Here is a 15,936-nt window from a genome sequence, read left to right on the forward strand (position 1 = left end):
CTGAGGTCTTTTAATTAGTTTTGGCTGTGCTGGGTGTTGGTTGCTGCAAGAGGGCTTTCTCTAGCTGCAGCGAGCAGGGGCTACTCTACTTTCTAGTTGTGGTGAGCAGGCTTCTCACTGAGGGGCTTCTCTTGTAGCACAGCACAGGCTGTAGGTGTGAGGGCTTCGGTAGTTGTGATATACAGGCTTAGTTGCCCTGAGGCATGTGGAATCTTCCCAGATCAGGGATTAAACCCATGTCCCCTGCATTGGTATGTGGATTCTCAGCCACTGGACCACCAGGAAAGTCCTCCTGCAGTCCTGAACGCAGGATAAGGCAATGTAACAAGGCTGGGTGGGCGGCATCCTTAGCTGGGGCCTGAGACTTTAGGCTGCCCCGGTTCCTACCCTCTGTGCTATGTCCTTCACAAGCAGGCTAAGGGCTGGTTGCTATTTCTCCCTTCACATGCAGCCCTTGCCACTTATGTATATAACCTGCCTGGCACCTGTTGGCACTGAATTTGCAACCCCTCACTTAGAACTGGGTCCCAGGTGGCGCTAGTGGTAAAGAACCCGCCTGTCAATGCAGGAGATATAAGAGACGCTGGTTCAATCCCTGGGTTCGGAAGATCCCCTGGAAGAGGAAATGGAAACTCACTCCAGTATTCTTGAATGGAGAATCCCATGGACAGAGGAGCCTGGTGGGCTGCAGTCCATGGGGTTGCAAATAGTCGGACACGACTGAAGCAACTTAGCATGAACACATGCATTTAGAGTCTCTCTTCCACATCTCTTGACCCAGTTCAGATCCCAAACATTCTGGTCCTATTGGTCCCAAAGCCATTTTTGCATGGTTCCCATTTCCCACAGGGCTTCCCTGATGGCTCAGAGAGTAAAGAATCTGCCTGCAATGCAGGAAACTCGGGTTTGATCCTTGGGTTGGGAAGATCCCCTGGGGAATGGCAACCTCCTCCAGTATTCTTGCCTGGAGAATCCCATGGACAGAGGAGCCTGGCAGGCCACAGTCCGTGGGGTCACAAAGAGCTGGACACAACTGAGTGACTAACACACACACATTTCCCAAGGGTAGTTGGGCCAAGTGTGTAGTCACCTTAAAATTTCTGCACAAAACTAATTCTACGATTTCTCTCATCACTTCCTCACATGTTGGAGGCATTTTCTCTCCCTCTGTACTTCATAGCCTGTCTTGCTTTAATTTCTTCCCACTCTTGGAGGCTAGGTTTGGTTTGGTGGGCTGATGAGGGAAGGAGAAACCGCTCCAAGCACTTTAGCGGGTGGGACTGAAGGCAGAGCCCTCCTGAGCTATGAGTGTCCTATGAGTGGGGCTGGAACTAAGGACCAGGGGCGAGGACCGGGTGTGTCACAGAGAAGGGGATGTGCCTGCTTCCTTCTGGCCCAGGAAGAACCGGGTCAATTATTCAGCACCTGGGTACCCATAGAGCCCACAGCATCCCTGCTATTGTCTTCCCAATCCTCCCCCTCGCTATCCTGCCTGACCCCACCCCTTGAATAGAATGACACCTACTCAGACAATGTGATGCAATTTCCTCGCTTTATTAGGAAAGGACAGTGGGCACTGGAGTGGCACCTTCCAGGGTCTAGGAAGGCACGGGGAGGGGTAACAACAGATGGCTGGCAACTAGAAGGCGCAGCTGGCCTCCCCGAAGCGGCGACACTTCATGACCCTCAGGTACGTCTCCGTCTTGTGCAGGTCCTTCCGGAAGCAGGAGAGCAGACCGTAGTTCTTGAGCAGCGCGTCGTCACTGCGCATGTTTGTGTCAAATTTGTCATAGGTCTGCTTGAGGATCTGCCCAGCCCGGGGGGTAACATCTTCCAGCTCCTGCCAAGGGAGGGAGAGACAGAGAGGCCGAAGGGCCCTCAGGAGCGGCTCCCTCCTGCCCGCTCCATTTTCCACCCTCCCCTATAGGCTTGGAGAAGGGCGAGGAAGGAGGTTTCAAAAGGGGAAGAGGTTTCTCCTGGGTCAAGGCTGGGCTGCTAGAAAGAGAGAGAGAGAGCAGGGATCTCTCTCCCCCAGCCCACGTGTATTCTCCTGGGTTAGAGGGGGTGAGCATGGCCCCCAGCATGGAAGGGACCCAACAACGCCATCCTCACCCACATCAGGGCCAGGATGCCTTCCTCCAGGTCCTTTAGCTTCTCATAGACACGGCCCGAGGTGCCAAACACCAGGCTGTTGGTGAAGACTCTGCTGAGGAACTGCAGGGGCCCAAGCCACGACTGGATAAGGAGCAGTGAGATGTGAAGCAGCTCCAAGTCCTGCTGGCAGATGGGTGGTTGGTGGGTGCCGCGGGCTCGGGGCAGCCCTGCAAGGTCGGCCTCTGCCCGAGGACCTCCTGCCACCACCACCAACCATCATCCTCCACTGCCATCCAACACCCTCTGCCACCTCAGGGAGAAGGCCACCCCAGGCCCGGTGCAGAGAGCTGGGGCAGCCTACTTAAGATGAAGGAGGTCCCCTGCTCCTCGGTCCTAGGTGGCCACTCACTGATTTCTGCTGGGCCTCGTTCTTGCTCGTGGGGGCTGGGATGGTTTCAGAGAAGCAGAAGGCAACCTGGGTGTTTTGGATGGAGTATCTCTGTCCCTCCGGGATGTAGGTGCGCTCCTGGGGGGAGAACACACCCACCCAGGTCTAAGCTGGTGTGTGGTTCCCCTCACTGCCTTATTCGGAACCCTCCCCACCCCACACACCCCCATTTCTACTCCCCTGACCACATCCTTACTTGGATAAAATACCACTGAGGTCCTCAGTTCCCTCCCATTGTGTGGAGGGGGTGCGGATTCACCCCTTCCTGCCTCCCCACCTCTAGGACACATCTCTGGGGAGCTTACAAACTCTTTGAAGGTGTCAGCAGCCAGTTGATGCAGGTGCTGAGCCCGGAGCACAGCGTTGGCAAACAGGCTGGACAAGGACATGGCTGGGAAGGCGCCCACCACCTGAGTCCAGGGCAGGCAGAGCAGGGTGAAAGCCAGGAGCAGGGAGGTCCGGGGGCCTAGGGAGAGACCAGGAGGGCCGCGACGGAGGGGCCCAGAGAGCTGGACGCCTGATCTCCTGCCAGCCCCCGCCTGCCCTTCCCTCCAGGGACTGAGAACATTTCAAACTTGGCCAAATGTCTGGGTGCAGATACCTATGTTCGCATTCAGAAGCCCTAAAACCCAAAGCTGTGGACACATCCATCGGCAGTTCTCCCGCATCACCCCCTTAGGACACGCTAATGGAGGGGATTTTTGTGAGCTTACCTGCAGCCATCATAGCTGGTGAGCTGTCAGCAGGACCCTGAGTCGTCTGGTGAACTGGGTCCTGGGATCCTGGAATTGGTCCCTGCTGGGCCCTTGTCTAACTCAGTTAAACTATGACCCGTGCTGTGTAGGGCCACCCAAGACCGATGAGTCATGGTGGAGAGTTCTGACAAAACGTGGTCCACTGGAGAAGGCAATGGTAAACCACTTCTGTATTCTTGCCTTGAGAATCCCATGAACAGTATGAAAATTCAAAAAGATATGACACTGAGCAATGAACTCCCCAGGTTGGTAGGTGCCCAATATGCTACTGGAGATCAGTGGAGAAATAACTCCAGAAAGCAGGAAGAGATGTAGCCAAAGTGAAAATGGTACCCAGTTATAGATATGATTGGTGATGGAAGTAAAGTTTGACACTGTAAAGAACAATATTGCATAGGAACCTGGAATGTTAGGTCCATGAATCAAGGTAAATTGGAAGTGGTCAAACGGGAGATGGCAACAGTTTACATTGACATCAACACAGATATCAGAGAAAAACGGACTGGAATGGGTGAGTTTAATTCAGATGACAATTATGTCTACTACTGTGGTCATGTATGGATGTGAGAGCTGGACTGTGAAGAAGGCTGAACGCCGAAGAATTGATGCGTTTGAACTGTGGTGTTGGAGAAGACTCTCGAGAGTCCCTGGGACTGCAAGGAGATCCAACGAATCCATTCTGAAGGAGATCAGCCCTGGGATTTCTTTGGAAGGAATGATGCTAAAGCTGAAATTCCAGTACTTTGGCCACCTCATGCAAAGAGTTGACTCATTGGAAAAGACTCTGATGCTGGGAGGGATTGGGGGCAGGAGGAGAAGGGGACGACAGAGGATGAGATGGCTAGATGGCATCACGGACTCGATGGACGTGAGTCTGAGTGAACTGCGGCAGTTGGTGATGGACAGGGAGGCCTGGTGCACTGCGATTCATGGGGTCGCAAAGAGTCAGACATGACTGAGCGACTGAACTGAACTGAACTGAACTGAACTGAACCATACTTTTAAATCTTATATTTGTAAAAAGTAAAGCTCTAAAGTTAGTAATCTAAAAATCCACTTAAAGAATAGAGGCTTTTAAAGAAGAAAACTTAAAGTGAGTAGTAAAGTAGAAATAATAAAGTTATGAGCAAAATTTAGCAGACAATAGAGTTACTTTGAACATCTAAGCATTAATTTATCGATCACTGGTTACTTAGTCAAGGTGCTTGGGTGACTAAAAACAACTTTAAAACTGCCCTTTGAAGTGTATTTAGAAAGAACATTCAGGCTGCCATTAGGGAAGCAGAATGTGATTCAATTCCTTTGGAAAAACACAGAGCACTCCGCAGTTCAATGCAAAAATAGCTGAAGCTTCTTACCTGCCGTAATGTGTCAATCACTTTAGAAACCTCATTTCATTTACTCCTCACCCAAGCCTTATAAGGCAATACATTATTATCTCTATTTTGTAGGTGAGCAAACTGGGTCTTGGGGAGGTTAAGTAATTTCTTCCTGAGCATAAGTTCAAGTCCAGGTCTTCCTGACTCTTTCCCTTGTTCCAAGCTATCCCAATCCATTCCTCTAATAACAGATTGCTCACTGACTGCTTGAAGAGCAAATGTGTTTGGGTTAAATTTTGCCCTTAAAATGTTTCAATATGAATTAGTTGCCAATGTTTAAACATTTGATTTTACATGAAAGTGTGGATACCCTGTCTGTCTTGAAGAATCAGAAGGTCTGGCAGCCCTGCATCTGAGGTTTTTTTTTTTAATTTATTTATTTGGCTGAGTCAGGTTGTGGCACTCGGGATCTTTAATTTCAGCATGAGGGATCTAGTTTTCCAACCAGGGGTTGAACCTGGGCCCCCTCCATTGGAAGCACAGAGCCTTATATGCTGAACCACCAGGGAAGTCCCCTGAGGTCTTTTAATTAGTTTTGGCTGTGCTGGGTGTTGGTTGCTGCAAGAGGGCTTTCTCTAGCTGCAGCGAGCAGGGGCTACTCTACTTTCTAGTTGTGGTGAGCAGGCTTCTCACTGAGGGGCTTCTCTTGTAGCACAGCACAGGCTGTAGGTGTGAGGGCTTCGGTAGTTGTGATATACAGGCTTAGTTGCCCTGAGGCATGTGGAATCTTCCCAGATCAGGGATTAAACCCATGTCCCCTGCATTGGTATGTGGATTCTCAGCCACTGGACCACCAGGAAAGTCCTCCTGCAGTCCTGAACGCAGGATAAGGCAATGTAACAAGGCTGGGTGGGCGGCATCCTTAGCTGGGGCCTGAGACTTTAGGCTGCCCCGGTTCCTACCCCTCTGTGCTATGTCCTTCACAAGCAGGCTAAGGGCTGGTTGCTATTTCTCCCTTCACATGCAGCCCTTGCCACTTATGTATATAACCTGCCTGGCACCTGTTGGCACTGAATTTGCAACCCCTCACTTAGAACTGGGTCCCAGGTGGCGCTAGTGGTAAAGAACCCGCCTGTCAATGCAGGAGATATAAGAGACGCTGGTTCAATCCCTGGGTTCGGAAGATCCCCTGGAAGAGGAAATGGAAACTCACTCCAGTATTCTTGAATGGAGAATCCCATGGACAGAGGAGCCTGGTGGGCTGCAGTCCATGGGGTTGCAAATAGTCGGACACGACTGAAGCAACTTAGCATGAACACATGCATTTAGAGTCTCTCTTCCACATCTCTTGACCCAGTTCAGATCCCAAACATTCTGGTCCTATTGGTCCCAAAGCCATTTTTGCATGGTTCCCATTTCCCACAGGGCTTCCCTGATGGCTCAGAGAGTAAAGAATCTGCCTGCAATGCAGGAAACTCGGGTTTGATCCTTGGGTTGGGAAGATCCCCTGGGGAATGGCAACCTCCTCCAGTATTCTTGCCTGGAGAATCCCATGGACAGAGGAGCCTGGCAGGCCACAGTCCGTGGGGTCACAAAGAGCTGGACACAACTGAGTGACTAACACACACACATTTCCCAAGGGTAGTTGGGCCAAGTGTGTAGTCACCTTAAAATTTCTGCACAAAACTAATTCTACGATTTCTCTCATCACTTCCTCACATGTTGGAGGCATTTTCTCTCCCTCTGTACTTCATAGCCTGTCTTGCTTTAATTTCTTCCCACTCTTGGAGGCTAGGTTTGGTTTGGTGGGCTGATGAGGGAAGGAGAAACCGCTCCAAGCACTTTAGCGGGTGGGACTGAAGGCAGAGCCCTCCTGAGCTATGAGTGTCCTATGAGTGGGGCTGGAACTAAGGACCAGGGGCGAGGACCGGGTGTGTCACAGAGAAGGGGATGTGCCTGCTTCCTTCTGGCCCAGGAAGAACCGGGTCAATTATTCAGCACCTGGGTACCCATAGAGCCCACAGCATCCCTGCTATTGTCTTCCCAATCCTCCCTCTCGCTATCCTGCCTGACCCCACCCCCTAGAATAGAATGACACCTACTCAGACAATGTGATGCAATTTCCTCGCTTTATTAGGAAAGGACAGTGGGCACTGGAGTGGCACCTTCCAGGGTCTAGGAAGGCACGGGGAGGGGTAACAACAGATGGCTGGCAACTAGAAGGCGCAGCTGGCCTCCCCGAAGCGGCGACACTTCATGACCCTCAGGTACGTCTCCGTCTTGTGCAGGTCCTTCCGGAAGCAGGAGAGCAGACCGTAGTTCTTGAGCAGCGCGTCGTCACTGCGCATGTTTGTGTCAAATTTGTCATAGGTCTGCTTGAGGATCTGCCCAGCCCGGGGGGTAACATCTTCCAGCTCCTGCCAAGGGAGGGAGAGACAGAGAGGCCGAAGGGCCCTCAGGAGCGGCTCCCTCCTGCCCGCTCCATTTTCCACCCTCCCCTATAGGCTTGGAGAAGGGCGAGGAAGGAGGTTTCAAAAGGGGAAGAGGTTTCTCCTGGGTCAAGACTGGGCTGCTAGAAAGAGAGAGAGAGAGCAGGGATCTCTCTCCCCCAGCCCACGTGTGTTCTCCTGGCTAAGCCAGGAGAGGGTGGGCATGGCCCCCAGCATGGAAGGGACCCAACAACGCCATCCTCACCCGCATCAGGGCCAGGATGCCTTCCTCCAGGTCCTTCAGCTTCTCATAGACACGGTCCGAGGTGCCAAACACCAGGCTGTTGGTGAAGACTCTGCTGAGGAACTGCAGGGGCCCAAGCCACGACTGGATAAGGAGCAGTGAGATGCGAAGCAGCTCCAAGTCCTGCTGGCAGATGGGTGGTTGGTGGGTGCCGCGGGCTCGGGGCAGCCCTGCAAGGTCGGCCTCTGCCCGAGGACCTCCTGCCACCACCACCAACCATCATCCTCCACTGCCATCCAACACCCTCTGCCACCTCAGGGAGAAGGCCACCCCAGGCCCGGTGCAGAGAGCTGGGGCAGCCTACTTAAGATGAAGGAGGTCCCCTGCTCCTCGGTCCTAGGTGGCCACTCACTGATTTCTGCTGGGCCTCATTCTTGCCCGTGGGGGCCGGGATGGTTTCGGAGAAGCAGAAGGCAACCTGGGTGTTCTGGATGGAGTATCTCTGTCCCTCCGGGATGTAGGTGCGCTCCTGGGGGGAGAACACACCCACCCGGGTCTAAGCTGGTGTGTGGTTCCCCTCACTGCCTTATTCGGAACCCTCCCCACCCCACACACCCCCATTTCTACTCCCCTGACCACATCCTTACTTGGATAAAATACCACTGAGGTCCTCAGTTCCCTCCCATTGTGTGGAGGGGGTGCGGATTCACCCCTTCCTGCCTCCCCACCTCTAGGACACATCTCTGGGGAGCTTACAAACTCTTTGAAGGTGTCAGCAGCCAGTTGATGCAGGTGCTGAGCCCGGAGCACAGCGTTGGCAAACAGGCCGGACAAGGACATGGCTGGGAAGGCGCCCACCACCTGAGTCCAGGGCAGGCAGAGCAGGGTGAAAGCCAGGAGCAGGGAGGTCCGGGGGCCTAGGGAGAGACCAGGAGGGCCGCGACGGAGGGGCCCAGAGAGCTGGATGCCTGATCTCCTGCCAGCCCCCGCCTGCCCTTCCCTCCAGGGACTGAGAACATTTCAAACTTGGCCAAATGTCTGGGTGCAGATACCTATGTTCGCATTCAGAAGCCCTAAAACCCAAAGCTGTGGACACATCCATCGGCAGTTCTCCCGCATCACCCCCTTAGGACACGCTAATGGAGGGGATTTTTGTGAGCTTACCTGCAGCCATCATAGTTGGTGAGCTGTCAGCAGGACCCTGAGTCGTCTGGTGAACTGGGTCCTGGGATCCTGGAATTGGTCTCTGCTGGGCCCTTTTTATACCCTGGCTTCTTCTCTCTCCCTTTCCCCCCACCTGTGTGCTCTATACATTTATGCAAGGACCACTGGCAGCCTGTGCTAATGGATAATTTAGAACCTCCTCTCACTCATCCTGTTCCCGTTCCTTCTCTGGGGTCATGTCCCCCAGGCTCGTCATCATCCCCTCTCCACTGCCACCAGCCTGAGGGCTGTACACACAGGGTCTCAGCTTGAGAGCCCACCCCATAGGTTTTCTTTTTAAGGGGGAGGTAGCAGAAACGAATGGGCTTCCCAGGTGGCTCAGCCATAAAGAATCCAGCTGCAAATGCAGGAGACTCAGGTTTAATCCCTGGGTCAGAAAATCCCCTGGAGAAGAGAATGGCAATCCACCCCAGTATTCTTGCCTAGAAAATCCCAAGGACAGGGGAGCCTGGCGGGCAACAGTCTCAGTTCAGTTCAGTTCAGTTGCTCAGTCATGTCCGACTGCTTGCGACCCCAGGAATGTAGCACGCCAGGCCTCCCTGTCCATCACCAACTCCTAGAACTTGCTCAAACTCATGTCCATTGAGTCGGTGATGCCATCCAACCGTCTTACCCTTTGTCGTCCCCTTCAGCTGCCTTCAATCTTTCCCAGCATCAGAGTCTTTTCCAATGAGTCAACTCTTCCCATGAGGTGGCCAAAGTATTGGAATTTCAGCTTCAACATCAGTCCTTCCAATGAATATTCAGGACTGTTTTCCTTAAGGATGGATTGGTTGGATCTCCTTGCAGTCCAAGGGACTCTCAAGAGTCTTCTCTAACAACACAGTTCAAAAGTGTCTCTTTTTAACTTCAGCGCTCAGCTTTCTTTATAGTTCAACTCTCACATCCATACATGACTACCAGAAAAACCATAGCTTTGACTTAGATGGACCTTCATTGGCAAAGTAATGTTTCTACTTTTTAGTATGCTGTCTAGGTTGGTCATAGCTTTTCTTCCAAGGAGAAAGCATCTTTTAATTTCATGGCTTCAGTCACCATCAGCAGTGATTTTGGAGCCCTCAAAATAAAGTCTCTCACTGTTTCCATTGCTTCCTCCTCTATTTGCCATGAAGTGATGAGACCGGATGCCATGATCTTCGTTTTTTGAATGTTGAGTTTTAAGCCAACTTTATCACTCTTCTCTTTCACTTTCATCAAGAGGCTCTTTAGTTCTTCACTTTCTGCTATAAGGGTGGTGTCATCTGCATATCTGAGGTTATTGATATTCCTCCCAGAAATCTTGATTCCAGCTTGTGCTTCATCCAGCCTGTCATTTCACATGATGTACTCTGCATATAAGTTAAATAAGCAGGGTGACAATATACATCCTTGATATACTCCTTTCCCAGTTTGGAACCAGTCGGTTGTTCCATGTCTGGTTCTAACTGTTGCTTCTTGACCTGCATACAGATTTCTCAGTAGTCAGGTAAGGTAGTCTGGTATTTCCATCTCTTTAAGAATTTTCAACAATTTGTCAAAGGCTTTTCGACAGTCAAATGCTTTGGTATAGTCGATAAAGAGAAGTAGATGTTTTTCTGGAACTCTCTTGCTTTTTCTATGATCCAACAGATGTTGGCCATCTGATCTGTGGTTCCTCTGCCTTTTCTAAATCCACCTTGAACATCTGGAAGCTCATGGTTCACGTACTGTTGAAGCCTGGCTTGGAGAATTTTGAGCATTACTTTGCAAGCATGAGAGATGAGTGCAATTGTGCAGTAGTTTGAACATTCTTTGGGATTGTCTTTCTTTGGGACTGGAATGAAAGCTGACCTTTTCCAGTCCTGTGGCCCCTGCTGAGTTTTCCAAATATGCTGGCATATTGACTGCAGCACTTTAAAGCATCATCTTTCAGGATTTGAAACAGCTCAGCTGGAATTCCATCACCCCCACCAGCTTTGTTCGTAGTGATACCTTCTAAGGCCCCCTTGACTTCATATTCCAGGATGTCTTACTCTAGGTGAGTGATCACACCATCATGGTTATCTGGGTCATGAAGGTTTTTTTTGTATAGTTCTTCTGTGTATTCTTGCCACCTCTTCTTATTATCATCTGCTTCTATTAGGTCCATACCATTTCTATCCTTTATTGTGCCCGTCCTTGCATGAAATGTTCCCTTCGTATCTCTCATTTTGTTGAAGAGACCTCTAGTCTTTCCTATTCTATTGTTTCCCTCTATTTCTTTGCATTGATCACTGAGGAAAGTTTTCTTATCTCTCCTTGCTATTCTTTGGAACTCTATATTCAAATAGGTATCTTTCCTTTTCTCCTTTGCCTTTAGCTTCTCTTCTTTTCTCAGTTAAGGCCTCCTCAGACAAACATTTTGCCTTTTTACATTTCTTTTTCTTGGGTATGGTCTTGATCTCTGCCTCCTGTACAATGTCATGAACCTCCATCCATAGTTCTTCAGGCACTCTGTCTATCAGATCTAATCCCTTGAATCTATTTCTCACTTTTACAGTACAATCATAAGGGATTTGATTTAGGTCATACCTGAATGGTCTAGTGGTTTTCCCTACTTTCTTCAACTGAAGTCTGCATTTGGCAATAAGGAGTTCATGATCGGAGCCACAGTCAACTTCTGGTCTTGTTTTTGCTGACTGTATAGAGCTTCTCCATCTTTGGCTGCAAAGAATATAATCAATCTGATTTCAGTATTGACCATCTGGTGATGGCCATGTGTAGAGTCTTCTCTTGTGTTGTTGGAAGAGGGTGTTTGCTATGACCAGTGCATTCTGTTGGCAAAACTCTGTTAGCCTTTGCCCTGCTTCATTTTGTATTCCAAGGCCAAATTTACCTGTTACTCCAGGCAACAGCCTTGTCTAACTCAGTGAAACTATGACCCGTGCTGTGTAGGGCCACCCAAGACCGATGAGTCATGGTGGAGAGTTCTGACAAAACGTGGTCCACTGGAGAAGGCAATGGTAAACCACTTCTGTATTCTTGCCTTGAGAATCCCATGAACAGTATGAAAATTCAAAAAGATATGACACTGAACAATGAACTCCCCAGGTTGGTAGGTGCCCAATATGCTACTGGAGATCAGTGGAGAAATAACTCCAGAAAGCAGGAAGAGATGTAGCCAAAGTGAAAATGGTACCCAGTTATAGATATGATTGGTGATGGAAGTAAAGTTTGACACTGTAAAGAACAATATTGCATAGGAACCTGGAATGTTAGGTCCATGAATCAAGGTAAATTGGAAGTGGTCAAACGGGAGATGGCAACAGTGAACATTGACATCAACACAGATATCAGAGAAAAATGGACTGGAATGGGTGAGTTTAATTCAGATGACATTTATGTCTACTACTGTGGTCATGTATGGATGTGAGAGCTGGACTGTGAAGAAGGCTGAACGCCGAAGAATTGATGCGTTTGAACTGTGGTGTTGGAGAAGACTCTCGAGAGTCCCTGGGACTGCAAGGAGATCCAACCAATCCATTCTGAAGGAGATCAGCCCTGGGATTTCTTTGGAAGGAATGATGCTAAAGCTGAAATTCCAGTACTTTGGCCACCTCATGCAAAGAGTTGACTCATTGGAAAAGACTCTGATGCTGGGAGGGATTGGGGGCAGGAGGAGAAGGGGACGACAGAGGATGAGATGGCTAGATGGCATCACGGACTCGATGGACGTGAGTCTGAGTGAACTGCGGCAGTTGGTGATGGACAGGGAGGCCTGGCGTGCTGCGATTCATGGGGTCGCAAAGAGTCGGACACGACTGAGCGACTGAACTGAACTGTGAGCAAGAATCCCTTAGAAGAAATGGAGTAGCCCCCATAGTCAATAAAAGAGTCGGAAATGCAGTACTTGGACGCAATCTCAAAAATTACAGAATGATCTCTGTTCATTTCCAAGGCAACCCATTCAATATCACAGCAATCCAAGTCTATGCCCCAACCAGGAATGCTGAAGAAGCTGAAATTGTATGGTTCTGTGAAGACCTACAAGCCCTTCTAGAACTAACACCCAAAAGAGATGTCCTTTTCATCATAGGAGCTACAGTCTATGTGGCCTCAAAAGAGTCGGACCCCACGACTGAGCTACTAAACAACAACAAGCAGAAGGGAGTATCCTGAGCCCAGGCACATCGCTGGCAGGGTGTCATTGTGAGGTTGTTCCCCAGGTGAGGGAGGCCCGAGCTGGTCCCCTGAAGGAAGTGTTATCTCAGGATGGAAGTATCTTGAGAGCTATGTGGATGCTTCCTCACTCTCTACCCACTTCTCCTCCCTGCAATGCTCCTCTCCATCCACCAGAGAGAATGTGTGTTTGGGGAAAAGGAGCCAAGGATAGCAATAGATTCTGAGGTTTCTGGGCACAAGTTCCTCCTTCGCTCCATCACCTTCCTCCTGCCACCTGATCCAGACTGAGGTGGATGCAGTGCTAACCCGTGACCGTTAGAGGGCTTCAGTCCCACACATCCCTCTTCCTGAACGTCCCCGCTCTGGTAGGTGGGTGGGGGCAAAGGACGGAAGCTTGAGGCATAGCCCCTACTCCTCGGATGTGCTGCAGAAATCCCAGGAACAGACACTGACCACAAGTGCTTGCTCCCGTAGCCCTGTTACCATCAGAGAATCTCAGCTGGAAGAGCCCTTGAAGGCTTGAGTCCCACCCCCAGCGCTGAAGCATAGCATCCTGAAAAATTGCTCTCTCTAGTCATTGTAGTCTCCTCCCAGTCTTTCTCCTCCTCCATTTAGTATCTGTATGGAGCTTATCAGGCTGTGAAAAGCATGCCCATGCAGCCCATATTAGACCTTCAGGATCATCTTGTGAAGGAGGTATGGTTATCACCCCCATTTTACAGAAGGGGAGACTGAGGCTCAAAGAGGCATACTTACAAGAGCTACTTCAGCCAAGACAGCAAATCTTCAAATGCCTACTCTTCTCATTGCAGCACTCCAGGTCCTTTCTTCAAAGCAGACTCAGTGGGCACCACTCTGCGTTTTTAGCTTCCTGATCACAAGGATCCTGTCTCTAGTCACAAGAGTCTCTGCCTCATTTTGTCCTCCCTTCAGAGCTTGTCATTTTCCAGGTGAGACCAGCCCACAGACACGGGATGTGTGGCAGAGACCACACAGCAAGGCAAGGCCTGAGTTAGGAAGGCTAGAACTACAAACTTCCCACCTCTAGGTGCCTAGAGTTGGGGCTATTTCAGCATCCAGAAGTCACCAGCATTGAATTGTCCCCAAGGATAAGAGCAGGAAAGAACATATTCCCCTCCATTTAAACCTTCCACCCCTTGAGTCTAAATACATTTAGCACTTGACCCTGTGGGAAAGCAAGAAAGAAACAAACCTTTTTAGAGGTGGTTAGTGATGGTGTTGCCAACCAGAGTTGAAAAGTTATACCCTGTGGTCCAGAACTTGAGGGCTTGCACCTTGTGACCTTCCCCTTTTAAGATCAGAAGACAGAGCTCTCTTTTTTTCCTGTCATTCGTGAACCATCACCCAACCATGCCCCTGATTCTTTATCTGCTACCAAGGGCACTGGGACCTGTGGGAACTGTCCCAGGCTCAACTGTAGGAGGACCGGAGGGGAGTGTCATGAAAGAAACAGTCTCTGGGACTTCCCTGGTGGTCCAGTGGCTAAGACTCCATGCTTCCAATGCAGGCGTCCTGGGTTCAATCCTTGGTTGGGAAACTCAGTCCCACATGCTGCAACTAAAGATTCTGCAAGCTGCCATTAAGACTCCGTGCAGCCAAATAAATAAAAGAAATTTATTTAAAGAAAGAAAGAAACTGGCTCTGATGAAGGTAGGGCCACAGGAAAAGTGTGTGCTCAGGCTCTGACTCTTTGCAACCCTATGGACTGTAGCCCATGAGGCTCCTCTGTCCATGGGGTTTCCCAGGCAAGAATACTGGAGTGGGTTGCCATTTCCATTCCAGGGGATCTTCCTGACCCAAGGAGCGAACCCACGTCTCCTGCATTGGCAGGTGGGTTCTTTACCTCTGTGCCGCCTTTCCTCTACTTCTGGTGCCACCAAAGGGGAGGAGCCAGGTGGAAAGTAGGGGAGGGTCTCCGAGCCCCACGCAGCATTCTATCTCTTCTGCCACTTCCTCCTTCCAGGCCACCCGGGGGAAGCAGCACTGAGGTGGAAGCTCCCATGACGGGCTTCTGGCTAATACTGGGGGGACTAGTACATGAGCTGTGGACCACAGGAGAAGCCTCAGGCCTTCCCTAGGAGTGAGGGTACCGGAGCCTGAGTTGGGGATTGCTCGAGAGCCACACAAGGTGGGCACGGTGAGGAGAGGTGACTCCAGGCAGGGGACTGCCAAGAACAGGTGGGACCAGTCAGAGCAGGGGAGCATCTCCTCTCACCAACCCACTTCTGCTTGGCCCACAGGATCCTGGGGGCCCCTGGGATACACCTTTCTCAGAACTGGAAGGTGTGGGGGTGGATACTGGTGATCCTCTTCTCTATAAGGTCTTTTTCAGGATCTTTCGTAACGAAGACACACACATAAGTCATTGCTGGTAGAAGATCAACTTTGAATTAGACTTGGGATTTTCCTGCCCATGCTAGGGAGTCACTCATCCTTTCTTGGGGCATGACCTGGGGCCAGACCCACAGCTTCTCCAGTTTCAGAGACCGCCAGGCAATGGCCTCTGCATGGTGGCCGGTGGGCAGAGGCTGTGATCAGCATCTCCAGGGCCAGGCCCATAGGGTTAGAGATGAATTCCGCCATCATCTTGGAATCCATGAATTTCAGCATGTTTGGCAGCCCTTCATATTGTCAGATTCGATTGTCTCTGGGGTTCTCTGTACCCATCATGGATACTCACAGATTTACTCTTGATCTGAGTGTTAGTCACTCAGTCATGTCTGACTCTTCAAAACCCCATGGACTGTAGCCCACCAGGCTCCTCTGTCTGTGGAATTCTCCAGGCAAGAATACTGGAGTGGGTTGCCATTTCCTCCTCCAGGGGATCTTCCCAACTCAGGGATCAAACCCAGGTCCCCTGCACTGCAGGCAGATTCTTTCTGTCTGAACCGCCAGGAAAGCCCACTCTTGATCTGAAAGTGGCCCCTTCCAGGTTTCAAGAACCCCTCCAAGGTTCAAGTCCACTTGGCTTGGGGCCATCTCATTATTTAGAGTCATACTTGCCTTGGTCTTCGAGAGAGCCGCAAAAGGGCTGGAGGGAGCTCTCCCCGTTTCTCTCTGTCACTTGAGGTCCATGCTTCCCATCTCTAGCTCTGTTCTGCCTTCCTTGAATCCAGAGGCTGGGATTGCCCCCAGGATATGCACCACTTCTTGGACTCCAGCACAAGTCTGATGGCTGAGTGGATCACAGCTCATTGGGTCAACGTCTTTAAGAATGTTATGTGGGGATTCTCAAAGGCTTCTCCAGGGGACATGCGTAAGGCCAGCATTTCTGAGCACTTTC

General features: G+C 50.5%; 2 protein-coding genes across 2 annotated transcripts; both read right to left on the reverse strand.

Annotated features, from left to right (window-relative positions):
• On the reverse strand, window positions 1,540–3,307 carry LOC108638229 (somatotropin-like). Its single transcript, XM_018064051.1, has 5 exons — window positions 3,256–3,307; window positions 2,848–3,008; window positions 2,504–2,620; window positions 2,113–2,274; window positions 1,540–1,840 (listed from the first exon to the last, which is right to left on the reverse strand). Exons 1-5 carry the CDS (start codon window positions 3,266–3,268, stop codon window positions 1,640–1,642), a joined length of 654 nt encoding a protein of 217 aa, XP_017919540.1. The 5' UTR covers window positions 3,269–3,307; the 3' UTR covers window positions 1,540–1,639.
• GH1 (growth hormone 1) lies at window positions 6,833–8,466 on the reverse strand. The gene is made up of 5 exons (NM_001285586.1): window positions 8,454–8,466; window positions 8,046–8,206; window positions 7,702–7,818; window positions 7,311–7,472; window positions 6,833–7,033 (listed from the first exon to the last, which is right to left on the reverse strand). Exons 1-5 carry the CDS (start codon window positions 8,464–8,466, stop codon window positions 6,833–6,835), a joined length of 654 nt encoding a protein of 217 aa, NP_001272515.1.

The sequence above is a fragment of the Capra hircus genome, chromosome 19 (genome assembly GCF_001704415.2).
Source record: "Capra hircus breed San Clemente chromosome 19, ASM170441v1, whole genome shotgun sequence".
In the NCBI taxonomy this organism is placed as follows: domain Eukaryota; kingdom Metazoa; phylum Chordata; class Mammalia; order Artiodactyla; family Bovidae; genus Capra; species Capra hircus.